The sequence below is a fragment of the Vigna unguiculata genome, chromosome 9 (genome assembly GCF_004118075.2).
Source record: "Vigna unguiculata cultivar IT97K-499-35 chromosome 9, ASM411807v1, whole genome shotgun sequence".
NCBI classification, from domain to species: Eukaryota; Viridiplantae; Streptophyta; class Magnoliopsida; order Fabales; family Fabaceae; genus Vigna; species Vigna unguiculata.
In genome coordinates this window covers 28529462-28547620 of record NC_040287.1, presented here as the reverse complement: position 1 = coordinate 28547620, position 18159 = coordinate 28529462, and the positions used below count along the sequence as shown (strand labels likewise).

Genomic DNA, 18159 nt, shown 5'->3' with positions numbered 1-18159 from the left:
TGTATCTTGCGTTACAGAAACTACATCGAGCAGGCAATATCATGCATTAAAAAAACTACATTGAGCAGGTTGTATCTTGCTTTACAAAAAACTACATCGAGTAGGCAACATCTTGCATTACAAAAACTACATCGAGCAAGTTGTATCTTGCGTTACAAAAACTACACCAAGCAGGCAGTATCATGCGTTAGAAAATACATGGAGCAAGTTGTATCCTGCTTTACAAAAACTAAATCGAGTAGGCTGTATCCTACAATACAAAAACTACACCAAGTAGGCAGTATCTTGCGTTACAAAAACTACATGGAGCAAGTTATGTCTTGCTTTACAAAAGCTACATAGAGTATGCAGCATCTTGCATTACAAAAATTACACGAGTAAACTGTATCCTACGTTACAAAAATTGTATTGAGCAAACATTATCCTGCGTCACAAGAACTACATTGACCATGTTGCATCCTGTGTCACAAAAACTACACCAACCAGACAACATCCTACGTTACAAAAATTACATCGAGCAAGCGATATCCCGCTTTACAAAAACTACACTAAGCAAACAATATCTTGCGATACAAAATCTACATTGAACAGGTTGTATCTTGCCGTTACAAAAACTACATTGAGTAGGTAGTATCATGCATTACAAAAACTACATTGAGCAGGTTGTATCTTGCTTTACAAAACTACACCGAGTAGGCAATATCCTACATTATAAAAACTACATCGAGCAAGTTGTATCATGCTATACAAAAACTACACCAAGCAGGCTGTATCCTGTGTTGCAAAAACTACTTGTATTACAAAAACTACATGGAGCAAGTTGTGTCTTGCTTTACAAAAATAACATCGAGTAAGCAGTATCCTCGTTACAAAAACAACATCGAGTAGGCAGTATATTACAAAAACTACACCAAACAAACAACGTCCCACGTTACAAAAACTACATGGAGCAGGCTATATCCTACTTTATAAAAACTACACCAAGCAGCCAATGTCATTCATTACAAAAACTACATGGAGCAAGCAATATCCTGCTTTACAAAAACTACACCGAGCAAACAATATCCTTTGTTACACTAAGTAAAAATCTGATGGGAGCAACCATTCTCTTGAGGAATGAAAAAGATCTCCTAAAATCCGATGAAAATAGTTCAACTATTGAGTTCAATTTATTGGAAGAATCTAAAAATATTTGGTGAATTCGAGTAAGGTATTGACTTGTATAGTTTTATGGTGTATTTTAAAGTACCTCGAGGAAGACGTTACATATATTGAATCATTTTAAGATAGGAAACATTTCAATACTTTTGACACTTCATATTCTAGAACATTATGAAAATGTGATGGATCGCCATGTACCTTAGCAGCTTCTTTGAGCCCAATGTTGTTTGGGCTCATAATAAGGGTCTTTCATTTGAATCAATGGACAAAACCTCTTTAGCCTTACACATTATAATGCTAAGGTTAGAGGATTGTGTGGTGATAGGTCCAATGTTATTTGGCCCCGATCAATAAAATGGTGACTTGATGAGTATTTATGGAGGTTACATGGTGGATAGTAAAGGCTTGGACAGTTAAACAAGGATAATAAATATGGATGACAAAAGTAAATAAGACATTGGGAGATCAACTATGAAAATATTTAAGAGGGTAGGGATGATATAGGATAAAAGGATAATAGAAGCTAAGAAAGAAGGACAAACTACTCTCAATGTTCTAGTTTATTGCATTTACCATTTGACTAGAACAAGTATTATTAGAAAAAAAAAATATAATTTTTAACGAATTACATATTTATTTGTGTTTTCAATATTTGATATATATGTTAACACATTTAATAAAATAATCAGTTATTGTAATTACAATTATTATTTTGTTCGTAATAATATTATTTTGTTATTATTAATAATTCTATTTCATTGTTGTATAATATATTTCTTCTTATCAAAGATTTAAGAATAAGAAATTTTTACACAATACATAAATAGTATATTGTTAAATTTTTTAAACACTACAATGTAAGTTTTATTTATGAAATAGTATATTTTTATTGTGTTAGTTCAGAATTCAGTTTTCAAAAGAAATTGAATTTGAACATATTTTTGTTGTACTTGATATAAAAAGAAGTAAAAACATACTAGTCCAAAAGCATATTTAAAATTCAGTTTTCTATGAAATTCTAGCAGAATAAAAACGTGTTATTTGTCTAAATAAAACATACTATATATTGTTTGGAAAAAAGAAAAATATGAAGAGTATGTTATTTAGTTGAAAAGTTGTTCGGGAAGAAGAGTATAGCAAATGGAATGGCTCGTTCAACCCTTTAGACCAAACAAATACAGAAAAAGAGGGTCAAAGCTCACAGATATTTGGAGGTGACAAGTTAACTACCCTATCAAAACTTGCTTCAGCTACCTCCCCGAACAATTAGGTACTAGACAAAAATAAATAGAGACAAAATCATGGTATGAATCACACATTTTTATATTTGTATAATTTCCAAATAAATTTCACAGATAAAACAAGTTGAATAAAACAGTTGTGTTAAGAATACTCCGTGAACTAGTTATAGCTTTCGTTTTTGTTTCTGAGGTTTCGTCGCTAATAGCTTGTTCTTAACAAGAGACAATGTGTACGAGGCAGGGGCTTCCATTGTAAGAACTGCTTAATAATGTTTTCTCTATTGTCTTCTTTATGCGACATCATCAGATTTTGCAATATGTCTAGGTTCATCTGTTTACATGGACTTAATGGTTATTATAAAAAACCGTAATTAATAAAATAAAATAAAATAAAAATAAAGTGCAGTCTAATCTGATGAACATTGACTTATAAAATTAGAATTCTATGTTTCAGAGTATAAGTTCTTTAACTGGACATCATTAATCAAGAATGTGTGAGAAAAAAAAAATAAAAAGATAGATTGAAAAACGGTGAGTAATTGAAGAACAGACAAATTAAAAAATACATTCTCATAAGCAAATGATAATATCTTATTATAATTTATATAATTGAATGTGTGAGAATCATGATCCTAGAGCAATTTTCTATAATAAATCAATTTATTTACACAACTCATCCCTTAAGGTCTTTTGCGGGACTTTGTAAGGGTTTGCTGGTTGATATATACAGTTGTTTCCTAATTCTATCAAACTTCCCTTAATCCATGAATGTGCAGAGATTTATCATAAAAAATATATAATTTAATAACAAAACATTCCCATAACTTAATAAAAAAAGAACTAATTCTTATCCATCATTTAGCCAAGGATGAGAAATGATGGTTTATTTCTTTTATATTATCCATCATTTAGTCAAAACGAATAATGAAAATTTAGAGTTGTATATATATTTTTACCTTAAATTAAGAGGCAAAGCTATGCATTTACCCACTAGTTTTACCTTGATGCAGTGTTTGATTTTCTGGTATAAGCAATATTATATCTTGTCCATACTATATATGGGAAAAAGATAAAAAGGTAGTGGGAATGTGATTGGTCATATCTTTACAAATCCTATAATCCCTTGACACAAGACATATTCGATCCTTTTATTATATGTTGAGTTTAATAAAGACAACTACTTCGCATGTTTGTTTTCGTTACTTCTGTTGTTTGGATGACCAATAATTTTGATAATTTGACTTCATTTTTGCACCGGTCATTTGGCTTTATCTCAATACGTTTCTTTTGCCCTTAAATTAATTGCATCATCGCTCACATAACATTTTTACACATTCTTTTATTCAGTCAACTAGGTTCACTCTCCTTAACCAAATACTTAAGATCATCATAATCCAAAGTTTATCCGGGAGATTGGTGTAAATTAATAGATCTTTCGAAAAAAATCACCAAAAAATATAATATTAATAAAACATGGAGATCAATCCTTAAAAGGAATTCACACCAATCTAAACTAAAACTTTAAAATAATAAATTTATTATATAGTGTTCAACCTTTCTATTTTTATTCAATATCGTATTTAGAGTTCCAACATTTTCACATGATGCTAACGTCTTATTCCAAATGTTAGATTGTATTTATAGTAATACATAACACGGTAGCCACAGTGGTCACCATCTATTCCATATAAGTTTATATGGATGAATAGATGTGTACATAATTAAACTTGAAATGGAGAAAGAGATAGTTAATTACACAATATAATTATGATTAAGTATGTGTATATAATGAGGAGCTATGAGTTTTGAGTTGCAGAAGGGTGAAGGTTCCAATCATCAGAATGCAGCAAAGGCATTTGGGTATAATAGGAAGACGGAGTGTGGTGATTGTGGACACCAACATACGTTGTTAGAACATAGTTGGAGTCATTTCGGTCCCTTTCCACCCTTTTCTTCACACTGCATCCTTCACCTGAACACTTGTAATAGTTCCTGCACAATCATTATCAATTCTTTCAAAACCACAATAAATTATCTATCTACTCAAACTTGCTTACAAATTTTTTAAAGAGAAAATAAAGAGAGGATTACATTCAATTATTTTTATTTTAAAATTTACTGAATGTTCTTATAAAATCAATTTTTAACTCATTAATAAATTCGTAACCGGGTCATGTTTGTTTCGATTTCAACAAGTTACTAACACAAACTATCAACTCCAATATATTACTATTAGGTCTTTCAAGAAGAAATTAACTATAATAAAATATAAATGAAACTAAATATTTGTAATATGTTCTTCTATTCGAAACTTAACTTTCTAATTCTTACCTAATATGAAATTTTCCAAAATGCATATATTCCTAAAAAGTACATATATTAGACAAAATTTCATGTTGTAGTGGAGTGTACATCCTTCAAAATATTGAACGTTAGTATGTTAATCAATTTTTACTTTATTTTTGAACTTTACTAATAAATATTATTAAACTATAAGAATAGTTAGCAGGTGAGCACTTTCCCAAAATATTTGAAGGGTTTCCGTACAAGAAAATGAATTAGTAAGTATTTTTGTGTTCTTAACTACCCTTTCCTTCTTCCTTTAGGCTAAAACAAGCACAGGAGCGAATTAAAACTAGGTCAGCAAAGTGCCACCACGTCATGTACGGTCTCACAGCCGCATCAGTGCAGTGTTCATAAAGAAAGATTGCTCACTTAACTGTCCTAATCTCACTGCAAAGCATGTTACTTTTGTTAATCAAGCGCAAACAAACGATCCCCACATAATGCTTCACCATTGATAACACTCCAATCATGTATGATTAAGGCCCAGGACTAGTCCTTGTCCCCTCTTTTAACCACTATATATGTTTATATATTTATATCAGCCGCCACCACTTTCATCTCTATCTTTCTAGCTACCTATCGGGCCCAATATCTTATCCTATTTTACAGTGCATGGTTCACATCATTCCCTCACTTCCCTCTCCATTCATGTCTACACAATCTTCATTTCTTTAATTATTTCACATCCTTCTAAATTCACCAACTTAGATCCTAACGTAATCCTTCAAAGCTATTCATGATACAGGAAGCAATGGAGCATTGACTAACTGTACTACATCAGGTTCCTTTTATTGCTACTGTTCCTTTAATCTAGTTACTTTACATGTTTCTTTAATTTGCAGTTTTATGCGAAGGGTTTTTCTTGTTTTTATAAAGAGAGTTGTTTTGTTCATATAATCTGTGAAATTAATAGTTTAGAATAATTACCTGGGGTTGGAATTGTTCTTCACTGTCTTCTTTCCATATTTCCTCCATTTATATCCATCATCCATGATCTCGAGCTGCGATCTTGTTCTAAACGTGATGCTTTGAGTCACTTCTGCCTTCTTTTGCTGAATCCCTTTATTTTTGCACTTTCTGTCACATTAACGTTGAATCACAACAACATTAATTAATAATATCTACACATGAAATAGCATAGAATATACACCATATACATTTTCTTGTTTAACGAAAAAAACAACATAAATCAAGAAAAAAAGCTATTACATGTTTTTGTTGGTGGTGGAGGTTGCATCACCAAATCCATGACTGGCATCACTGGAGTTTGCTTTCTCCGATGATTCAGTTTCAGTGCTTTGCGACCAACACTCTTCATGATGATAATCAACAACATCTTCCAAGATGAGATAATCAGATATGATGAAGTCGGAGGAGGGAGATGGTGCCATGTTGAGCATGGCAGAGTGACGGAAATTAGGGTTTCCAAAATAGTGTTCCATGGTGGTGTGGTGGTATGTTGCAGAGACCCAAGAGTCTTTGGGCTTTTACCAGGGCTGGAACCAAAGCACAGCGACACTGGATATATATATATAATATATAGTAATAAGTAATTAATGTTTGTTTTTAATTTTTTCTTTAATATGCTTGATATTCGAAAATACTTGGAAACACCTTGGAGGATGCTGCGAACTTGCTCACAGAGGTAGGAGTCAAGATAAGACAGATGAAGATGATGTCAGCGTGATGACGTAGGAGGTAGCAAGTAGGGGTTCCCTACCACTTTAATTTTGCAGAATAGGTATAAATGGGACCGTGAAAATAACACAATGATACCATGTTAATGCTTTTTTAAGACGATAGATAGATGCATAGCTAGTGTGGTAGCGTTATGTCCATGTATATATATATATATATTCACTTTTTCTTAATTTTTGAAGAAATATATGTAGTGGCTGTCCATTGATGCTGGCTCATCCCTGTTTATCATCGGATGGGAACTTAATCACTCCACCCAAAATGCTATTTGCCTCTGATTTCCGTGATAAGCGCCAAAAATCTAAAAATATTCTAAATCTATTTTTCAAATCTAAATTTATATTTTAGAAATTTCCATTTTATTTAATTATATACAAATTAGTATTTATCCTATGAAATTATTTGATCTAGACAATTTTTGACTTATATGTAGAGATGGAAAATAAACTCGTCCCCGTGGGTATTGCCCGAACCCGTTCCCGTTTTGACGGGAAATCCCCGCATTGACTGGGTATGGATATGGGTATGGGGAATCTCCGATTTTTTTAATTGGGTATGGGGAATCCCCGATTTTTTTAATAATTGGGTATGGGGATGGGGATGGGGATGAATATATCCCCGCCATAATACCCGTCCCCGCAATATTTCCATCATCGTTTAAATTATTAAAATATTCACAATTAATTAAGTAACCCTATATATTCTTTTTATTTTTATTTCTTCTAAATATTTGGTTTGTCATGAAACTCATTTGCATCTCCATTATATTTTTTATCTTATCATAATCTTTATGTAATTATGTTAAAATGATATATGTCAATTAAAAAAAATTATGTCTAACATTTGAATATTTCTATTATTTTTTAATATTTTTATTTATTGTATATTTTCCTTTCACATGAGAATGTTTAATACTCTTAATTTAAGTGTTTAATAGCATAAACATTTCATTTACTTGGTAATATAAAAAAAATCTTTACTTATTATTATTAATTTTTATTTCATTTCAATAACTCTTTTATTTCGCTAAAACAATTTTTGTTATTTCTCAACCATTGAGTATATATGTTGATGTTTGAAAAGTTTTCTTAGATCTCTAAGATAGTTTTCGTCTTATCATACCCTTAATTATACATTTCTTTTTTTTGTGTGCAATTCTTTCCAATAGTCTCCAAATTGTTTATAAGACACACATTTGTTAATTTTTTAATATTTTTATTTTTGTTTATTTTCATCATGTAGAATACTATTTCGATAATTTTTATCTAATTATTTTTTATTTTCTAACTCATTACAATCATACTTTAATTTTTTCACTATAATTGTATAAATAATTTTTATTTACTACAATATAAAGATTTAATGTAATTGTCATGAATATTTTTTTATCACTATCCAACATATATTGGAGTTTAAAAGATACAATATCTATGATAAAATTTTATTATGTTTATTATTTGTTCTTTGCGTCATTTCTTTATCAACCATTGAGTATATATGTTGATATTTGAAAAGTTTTCTTAGATCTCTAAGATTTTTTCATCTTATCATACCCTTAATTATATATTTGTTTCTTTTTGTGTGATTCCTTCCAATAGTCACCAAATTGTTTATAAGACACACATATGATAATTTCTTAATATTTTTATTTTTTGTTTATTTTCATCATGTAGAATACTATTTTGATAAATTTTATCTAACTATTTTTTATTTTTTAACTCATTACAATCATACTTTAATTTTTTCAATATAATTGTATAAATAATTTTTATTTACTATAATATAAAAATTTAATGTAATTGCCATGAATATTTTTTTACCACCATCCAACATATATTGTGGTTCAAAAGATACAAGATCTATGTTAAAATTTTATTATTATGTTTATTATTTGTTCTTTGCATCATTTTGATCAAGTGATATATTATGACTTTTATTAGTGTATAAAATATAGATTCATTATAATTTAAAAAATTGAAGTAAACAAACATTTAAAATATATTTTAATTTAAATATTTTTTTCCTTTTATATTTTTTAAAAATATTTTTTCCTTTTATAGTTTTTTTAAAAAATATTTTTAAAGTTTATCAACTAGGTTTCATTAATGTTTGCAAATTTAATAAATGTTTGTGTTCTCGTTAAATTTTATTTGGTATTCTAATCTAAAATGTAAATAATTATAATTTATTTCAAAGTATTTGATATCAAAGAAACAACCATACTCCTAATATTGAATATTTGATAATATTATGTTTCCTTTACCGTAATTTTTATTATTTTATAAAAATTAGTTAAAATTAATATTAAAGTAGTAAGTAAACGGGTACGGGTATGGGTACGAGATTATACCCGTTACCCGGTGGAGATGGAGATGAGACAAAAGTTTGATACCCGTTGGGTTTGGGTATGGGGATGGGGATGAATTTTTTTTACGAGGATGGATATGGGATAGTGAAACCCGTCCCCGCCCCGCCCCATTGCCATCCCTACTTATATGTAGTTTGGATTGAAATATTTTTTTATTTGATTTATATATTATTTTTTTATATGAATAACTCAGAATGTTGTTAGGTCAATGTTAGAGTATGTATGCTCTGAACGTGTCGAGAAGCGAGAGACATTGAAACAATGAATTATTAAGGAGAGTGAGAACACACCTAAATCAAAAAAGGGAATTAATGTAAGTGCAATCAGAATCCCAACTTATATCGGATGGAGAAAAATGTTAGAAGACGATGTTGGTTTTTTTTTTTTTTTTTTTTTGTTTCTTTATTGTATTTTCATAATACATATATCACTTATTTTAAAATATTAAAATAGACTTAAATACCTTTTTGTCCTTATTTTCGTAGTGTTTATTGCAGATGGTCCTCATTTTGACATAATGTTTAAAATGATCCTCATTTTTTTACAGAATGTTTAAAATGGTCCTCATTTTCGCAATTCGTGTTTTATTTGGTCATTTTCTGTAACGCCGTTTAAATCATTAACGGAGAATTGTACAGGTGGTACGATTTATATTAGGGTGTGTTACGTATACTGTACAAGTGGCTAATTAACGTTAATTTTACAATTTAGGGTAAATTTTGCAATTAGAGAAATTTCTTCATCTTCGTCTTTCTTGAGCTCGGAATGAAGTGGAGAGTCAAGCATTGTACTGCATTTGGACTTTCCTTAAACTTCGTTCAATTTCACTTTTGTCAAACATTGATGTAGTGTATTTTGATGATGATGAATTAATATTATGAATTTAACTTCTTCCAGAGTTAGATGAATTTAATTTTTTCCAAGCTTAGACCAATATCACTTACTTCAATGCTGAGATTAAGATGTCATTTTGAACATGTTGGGACTAATATCAACATAATCAAACTAATTCATTTCTTCATTTAACAATAGTACAAAACATATTAGACTTTAAAATCATTAATATGCCTCATTTGTGTCATGATGATGACATCTTTTCATCAACACCACCATTTGAAAAAGTTGCAGCCCACATTATTGGAACCACCACTTTGTAAATCAATAAATCAAAAATTAAAACCAATTTATTATTAACACAAAAATAAAAACAGATTGTACCCAAAATTTTTTACCAATATTCTTTGGAGTTCTTGGCATCCTTAAAGTCGTCATCCCTCCGCAGCTACAAATGGGGGTTAATCCATTTCTCGTTGAACCACCAACAGTGCACGAAGTTATACAACACGGTTGCCTCCAACGATTACAACCAGAGGTAAATGAAGAAGATTGGGACCGTAACATACCTATATAATGGGATTGCAGGAAGAAGAAGATTGCAACAACACCACAATTGGGAATGGAGAAACAAGATTATCAAAACTCACCAACTGCCTTCTTACCAAAACCCTAGCTCACTTGTTTAACCCCAAATATCTAATTACCACACATGTACAGTACACGTAACACACCCTAATACAAATCATGCCACCTGTACAATGCTCCGTTAATGATTTAAACCGCGTTACAGAAAATGACCAAATAAAACACGAATTGCGAAAATGAGGACCATTTTAAATATTCGGTAAAAATGAGGATCATTTTAAATATTCTGTAAAAATGAGAACCATTCGCAACAAACACTGTGAAAATGAGGACCAAAAAGGTATTTAAACCTTTAAAATATATTAAAAAGATATTTAAAATATTAATATAATATATTTTTAATGCCAATGATAACATTAAAAAAATTAGTAAAAAATTTGGATTCGAAGACAATTAGGTTTAACAATTAAAAAAGCAGCAATGACATATTAATTTTAGTAGGAAGATAAAGATTGCATTTAAGTGAAATTGATCCATGTCAAGACCTTATTTAAAACACTTATAGTAGTGCTCTTTAATTTATGAGAGTCTCATATATTTAAACGATAATTAATATATTTAAAGAGAGAAAATAATATAATGAAAGAAAAAAGATAAAAGAAAAAGTATGGTAAGTATTCTTTTAAACAAATAGAGATGTATGGGGATATGTTTTTCTTTATCTTTATATTATATTCAAAGAAAATTCAGTTTATTTCATATTGAATTTATTTAGTTGGAATTTTGATATCATTGTTTCTTAGAATGCATGGCACAGAGGGCACATCTGGATGGGAAGTGTCATGTCATGTGTGAACAACATTCTCTTTTCTTATGCCCTGGTCAAGGTGATTATATTTAGCCATTGTGAATAGATAATAATCAACTTTTGATTTTTCTCCCTTTAGGACCTCCTTTCCTCTTACATTCCTGTGGGGACATTAATTAGCTCCTTTTATGTGAAAAGTAAAACAAACTTCATATTCTATATATTAGTTTTCAAATCTTTCAATGTGAAAATAAAAAGTAAAACTCATTCACACTTTTATAATTTTTATTTGGAACATGAGGTTTTGACAAAGTTAACAAACTTTCTATAAATAGGATTAAAATAATTTTATTTTATTTTATTTTTTATTCAAAAAAAGTCATAAAAATAATACTCTTTTATCTTATAGTTTGTCAAATTTTGTGAAAAAAAAATTGTTAATGTATCATTTTTCTTTTTATTTACATTTTCTCATTCCTTTGTTAAACACATTTTGTTTAGAAGAAATATCACTAAAATTTTGAAAAGCTTGTCACATAAATAAGTTGCAATGCTATTTGTTAAAGAACACAACCAATGTGTATTAATCAATCGAATTAACTATGCACTGTATATGTTCTATATTCACCTATAAGAGCAGTTTAATTAAATTTCATTAATGTATTTCTATCCCTTTTCTCTAAATATATTTATAAAATGTTTTTAGAGTATCCTTTAAGTAATTATTAACTAGATTGGTTGAGGACCGTAAGTCAAACTCCAATAGGACAAATCTGAAGCAAGGAAAGGTTCAATGCATAATACTATTATGAGGAGCTAATTTAAGATCCATGGCTATGTAACTGACAACAAGATAATGCAAAAGCGTACAAGATGTTCCAAAATTTCTTATTTTGGGAGTTGACATGACTTCATGTTTCAAAAATTAAGGTGTGGCGGTGACAAGAGTCTTATGTTACTGTCACAGCACCTGTAAGCAACTAAGAAACTTCGCATGCTATAGCTGTAAGTACGAGGAAATAACCTTACAAATTAAAACAAGACAAAAAAAAAAGAAAAAGAAAAGTAATGTAACACGTGTTTTTTTTCTTATTTTTATATACTTTTGTTTTCTCATTGTTAGATATTGTTGTTAGATGTTCTTATCTAGTTAACACGTGTGTATATGTTTTCATAGTAAAGTCAAACATGAATTTTAAGAATTATAATTATTGAATATAATCTCTATGATTGTGATAAAAAACAACACCAAGAACATAAAAAGGTTCAAAGAGTATACTACTTTCAATTTCTATAGGGAATATGTGACTTCGGTAGAAAACAAATTTTTATTGTTAAAAAATTTTATTTATCTCTTGTTGTTTATTCATAGAATTTACAATAAAATTTATAGACTCACACTTCTTACTATTATACTTAAAACGACCGGTACACTAACTATTTACAACGGTCAGTATATTAACTATCCACAATGACTAACTTATTAACTACAACAATAATTAACTTATTAATTATTATTAAGACTTCAACGGCTAATTCATTTAAGTTGGGTTAAATATGTTTTTGGTCCTTAACTTTTAATAAAGTTTGGAATTAGTCCATTTCGAAATTTTAGGCCAATTTAGTCCTTCATCTTTCAAAATACATGGATTTAGTCTTTTTAATCAAATTTTGTTAAGTTTATTTGATGTTTTGTATGCATTTCAGTGTTGTATTTTAGTTTTTCATATTGTTTGACACATTTTTGCTTTAATGTTAAGTCAAATACTATTATGAAACGTGCTTGAAATGTAAAATAAACTTAACAAAATTTGATTACAATGACTAAATCCACGTATTTCGAAAGATGAAGGACTAAATTAGTCCAAAGTTTCAAAATGGACTAATTCCAAAATTCAATAAAAGTTAAGGGACCAAAAACATATTTAACCCATTTAAGTTTATTCTAAAATCAACAAAACTCCCCCGTAAACATAAATGTTTCTCTTATCCTTCATCACGGTTCCTTTGTTCTTCATCTAGACTTTCCATGTGCAATAATTCTTCTCACATTGTGCTTATCCTTTTCATGAATAGCCAAGTTCTTCATTTTCTTCATAGATGACTCCTCTTTTATTGTAGTCTACTTGTTCTCTACTCTTTCTGTAGTCAACTTAATTTCTTGTTGGCCGACTTGTTCCTCGCTTTGGCCAACTTGTTCTTCCCTTTGACTGACTTGTTATTCATCATGTTCCTTGCTATCTTAGTAGCCAACTTGTTCTTAACCAGATTCGTATCAATAGGCTGACCTCCTTTTGAGGGATCAAACAACTCCCATATATTGTTGCGCTCAATCGCATTTATCTCATCATTCATTGCAAGTCGTCACTCCTCACCTTGCACCTCCAATGTAGCTCTCAGATCCATCTCTAATTTCAACTATTCTTGCAAACTTGAAACATCTTGTTCAAGATCCAAGCACCACTTATGCAAAACTTGCTTTCTTTTGTCTAAGCTTGCTTGTAAGACTCCATTGTCTCTAACATACTTTTCATTTCTCTGTTGCAAATCGCTTTTTGTAATCTTAAACTTTTGAATAACAAGCTCATCTTTGCACATGTCCTTGTTATCTGAATTGTACATATGCACCACTAATTTTTCAAGATGCATCATCGAGCTATACAAGCTCTCCACTTGCTCCATTAACTTATCTGAGTTATCTACATACGTCGTAGAGCTATCTACAGTCAAAGCACCAACGATCCAACGATCTGCATCAAAAAATTTTACCTTCTTGATCTCGTTGTCTTTCAACATATTTACCACAATGTTGGGATTTAAAGGGTGGGATGCTAATAGCACCCAATTGATGCTAAGACCTAGTACAGACTCTACACATTAGGCATCTTGAAATTGGTACTAAGCTAACACTATACACATTAGGCATCTTGAAATTGAAACTAAGCTAACACTAATATCAAACAAAATACCCACATAGAGAACTACACTCGAGTATTGATTTGAGTTGTTATAAATGATAAATTAGTGGATACTACAATGATGAAAGTGAAAAATATTGAAGAGGTTTATAAAAGAAAATATTGTATTGAAAAAAAAAAAACCTATTCTTCTTAAACGGTCAAAAATGTTGGTTATTTAACTGTGTAACTCAATATAAATCTAATAGTTGTTTTCATACTTATACATAAGAATGAGCATGGTGCAATTGTTGAAACAACATAAATAAGTTTTATCAATGATGTCTATCGAATATTTTACCATGTATTGGAGAATATATGCGAAAATGAGTGTATTTTTAGTCTGTACAATTGAACCATTTCTACTTTGTTTTTGGCATGTTCTATTTTGCCCATAATTTGTTATTGAACATATGTTCTTTGTGGACCGAGATTTCAGATTGTCAACAAGAATTATTTTGCCTGTACCACATGTTAGAATGGAGAGAAATATAAAGTAGGCATAATATCTGATATATTTCCTCAAATGATAGAGAGCACAAAAACAATATTATATAGAGCCTAAGAGGTGAGTCAGCAACAAACTATTTCTAGAATCACCTTATTGTTACACAAAAGACAAAATAAGTAATAGAGGGCAAAACAATATTGTAAATATATTCTAACAGTCCCCCTCAAACTCAAGGTGATTGAAAATGATCAATCACATTGAGTTTGTGTCTTAGAGCAGAAAACCGAGCTTGTGAGAGAGGTTTAGTTAGGATGTCTACAATTTGATCAACAGTTGGAATGTGATGAACAATTAAGGACTGCTGGAGTACTTTTTCCCTAACAAAGAAAATGTCCAGTTCCATGTGCTTGGTTTTGGAGTGAAGAACAGGATTGTGACTTAGAGCAACAACACTTTGATTGTCATAGTAGATGACAGGGGTATTGCATTTGAGGTGAAGTTCATGAAGTAAAGATTGGAGCCACACAATTTCAGCAGCAGTAATGGCAAGGCTACGGTATTCAGCTTCAGCACTTGATCTAGCAACCAATGTATGCTTTTTAGACCACCAAGACACCAATGTCGAACCAAAATATATACAAGCACCAGAGGTGGAACGTCTGTCATCAATATCTGAAGCCCAATCTGCATCACAATAGGCATGAATATTGTAGTTGTTTTGGACATTTGAGATGGGCTGAATATGCAAACCATAAGCAATAGATCCTTTTAGATAGCGTAAAATACGCTTAACTGCCTTCCAATGATCCATGAGGGGTCGAGCCATGAATTGACAAGCTTTATTCACACTGTATCCAATCTCGGGCCTGGTAATAGTGATATACTGTAATGCACCAACAATAGACCGATAAAGAGAACGATCATCCATATAATCAGACCCAAGTTTAGACAATTTGAGACCACCAGGAAGAGGAGTAGAAATGCCTTTTGCATCAATCATGCCAGCTCTGTTAAGAAGATCTCGAACATACTTGCTTTGGGAAAGTAAAAGAGAGCCATTAGTGATTCATTTGACCTCAATGCCCAAAAAATACTCAAGATTTCCAAGATGTTTAAGGGCAAAAACAGAGCTTAATTTGGAGATAACTGTCTGTAGTAAAATAGAAGAAGATCCGGTGAAGATGATATCATCCACATAGATGAGTACATACACACAAGCATCTGCAGAGGTGAATGTTAGGAGAGAAGGATCACACTTGCTTTGCTGAAAACCAAAACTGTACCGTACCTAGCCAAACTCAACCAAGTAAACAATATACACATCAAAACCGCCTAGCATCTAGTACCCGAACACCACCGGCATAAGCCACCTAGGCAGGTAGCCGGTCGAAACCGACTACTTGTCTAGAAAGTTAACTAACATCAATGCCCCGCCTTCAATAGGCCTCCAGGGCCTGTTTTGGGGCCCAGGCCCACTCATGGCCCAAGCTGGGGCCCAAGTCAAAACCCAGCCCATGCGATGGTCAAACGTCATTAATGTTCTATAAATACACGTGGACCCCATCATTTAAAGGTACGCATTCATTAATCACTGATTTGACTCTCTGAGAGCTTTGACTAACTTGAGCTTCGGAGACCCTTCTGCAGGTAACCCCTCCTGGGTCCAAGCCGACACGTATTGACCGGGAAGAGGCCAACTGAAGAGATAGCGGACTACATGGTAAGGTGACGCTTGTGTCTAATCTCTTGTTTGTTCTCTGCAGGAACAATTGGCGCCCACCGTGGGGCACGAGACGAACACCTTTAGTACCCGTTTTTCTCTGAAGATGGTTTCTACCCGTAGCAAAGCCGGAGCTAGCAAGCAAGTGGACGCTGGTCCCTCTGGACCTTCCGGCATCACCCCTGACTTGGCCGCCATCTTAGACGGCCAGGTAAAGATGCAACAGGAGCTCGCAGACCTGAAGAAGCGCAACGCTGAAGAAATGGAAGCGCTTAAACAAGAGAATTCCCGCCTCAGAAGGAGGATCGAGGCAGATGCCGACCTCAAGGGAAAAGCCAAAGAGATCTCTGAAGCTGCGAAGTCTCCGGCCTTCCAACCTACAGAGGAGAAAAGTGAATACAACCCCACCCCCCACACCTTCACCACCACCCAACAGACACCCATTACCTCTACCCACCCTCACCACTTTCCATCCGGTCAACCGGGGCTCACCGCACCCCCAACTCCCGCCCCCACCCTCCCTACCACCCACATCCCCTACAACATACCCACCACCCTCCATACCACATATGTCCCACCCTACAATCCACAGTACCTTCCCACAACCCACATTCCTCCTCACAACATCACCTCTACCTTTCCCGCTATGATCACCCACCCACCCCCACCCCACATTCCCCCCCCTCACCAACCCAGACGCCGCCACCCATTCACCGATTTTATCGCTAACACCCCTCTCCCGACCCAGTGGGAACCATTCAACCTCGATCGCTACACTGGCGAAACCGACCCCGATGAACACCTGAAAGTGTACATCACACACGTTGCTCTATATACATCCCAAGACGCAGTCTTCTGCAAAGCTTTCCCCACAACACTCAAAGGCCCCGCCCTAGAATGGTTTACCACCCTCCCACCCTACTCAATTGATAATTTCGACACCCTTTCCCACTTGTTTTCCACACATTTCGCCGGCAGCCGCCCACACCAAACCACCACCATATCCCTACTGGGCATCAGACAGGAGCCCAATGAACCACTCAGAAAATTCATCGATCGCTTTAGTAAAGCAGCCCTTCGCACACCGCACCTCAATCAGGAAATGATACTCCAATGTATGACCCTCACCCTACAACTTGGACCCTTCGCCAACAATGTATACCTCCACCCACCCACATCCATGCATGAACTCAAGCTGCGCGCAGCTGACTACGTTCGCATGGAAGAAATGCAAACTCTTCACACCAAATTCTGTAGCGACTATGCCGCCAACACCTCCAATCCCACCCCCAATCCCACCCCACAGCCTCACCCGCGCCCTGACACCCGCCCACGTGAACCCCGCCAACCTCGTTTCACCAGATACGCCTCACTCACAGTCGCCCGCTCCCGCATCCTAGACGAGGCCCTCCAGGCTGACCTCCTCCCCCCACCACGAAAGACAACCACCCCTCCTAACGCCGACATGACCAAGTATTGTCGGTACCACCGCAACCAAGGCCATACTACAGAAGAGTGCAAAGTGCTCCAGGATAAGATCGAAGAACTGGTACGCGCCGGCCATTTTCGCCGCTTCATCCGCAGGGATGACCACACCTCCTCCTCCCGCACCCGCCACCCTCCACGACACGACCATAGACGACACCCAAGCGGTACCCACCACAGTAACCACCCCACCCAACCCAATGACCAACAACCACAACCCGCTTCCACCAACATTACCCCTGCCGACCCCCCCTTACGAGGCACCATTAACACCATCTCTGGTGGCTTCGCAAGCGGAGGCTCCACCTCTTCCGCCAGAAAGAAACACCTCCGCCACATACAATCCATAAACCACATCACCCAATCCCATCACAGACGACGTATGCCCCCCATCGTATTCACAGATGACGACTTCCATGGCCTCGACCACCAGCAAGACGACCCCATGGTCATCACAGTGGAAATTGAAAACTATGCCGTCAAGAAAGTCCTGGTAGATCAA

At 33.7% G+C, this 18159-nt stretch overlaps 1 protein-coding gene across 1 annotated transcript; it reads right to left on the bottom strand.

The window, feature by feature from the left end:
* Positions 1-3954: 3954 nt before the first annotated feature.
* On the bottom strand, positions 3955-6565 carry LOC114162658 (probable WRKY transcription factor 51). The gene is made up of 3 exons (XM_028046613.1): positions 5958-6565; positions 5676-5825; positions 3955-4394 (listed from the first exon to the last, which is right to left on the bottom strand). The coding sequence occupies exons 1-3, from the start codon at positions 6188-6190 to the stop codon at positions 4199-4201; spliced, it is 579 nt and encodes a 192-aa protein (XP_027902414.1). The 5' UTR covers positions 6191-6565; the 3' UTR covers positions 3955-4198.
* Between the last annotated feature and the right edge of the window lie 11594 nt (positions 6566-18159).

Excerpts from the sequence above, each read along its gene's own strand:
- LOC114162658 (XM_028046613.1), bottom strand. The coding sequence starts at position 6,190 with ATGGAACACTATTTTGGAAACCCTAATTTCCGTCACTCTGCCATGCTC. Across the intron at positions 5,826-5,957 it reads TCCACCACCAACAAAAACAT|AAAGTGCAAAAATAAAGGGA; the intron begins GTAATAGCTTTT and ends TTAATGTGACAG. Across the intron at positions 4,395-5,675 it reads AAGAACAATTCCAACCCCAG|GAACTATTACAAGTGTTCAG; the intron begins GTAATTATTCTA and ends ATGATTGTGCAG.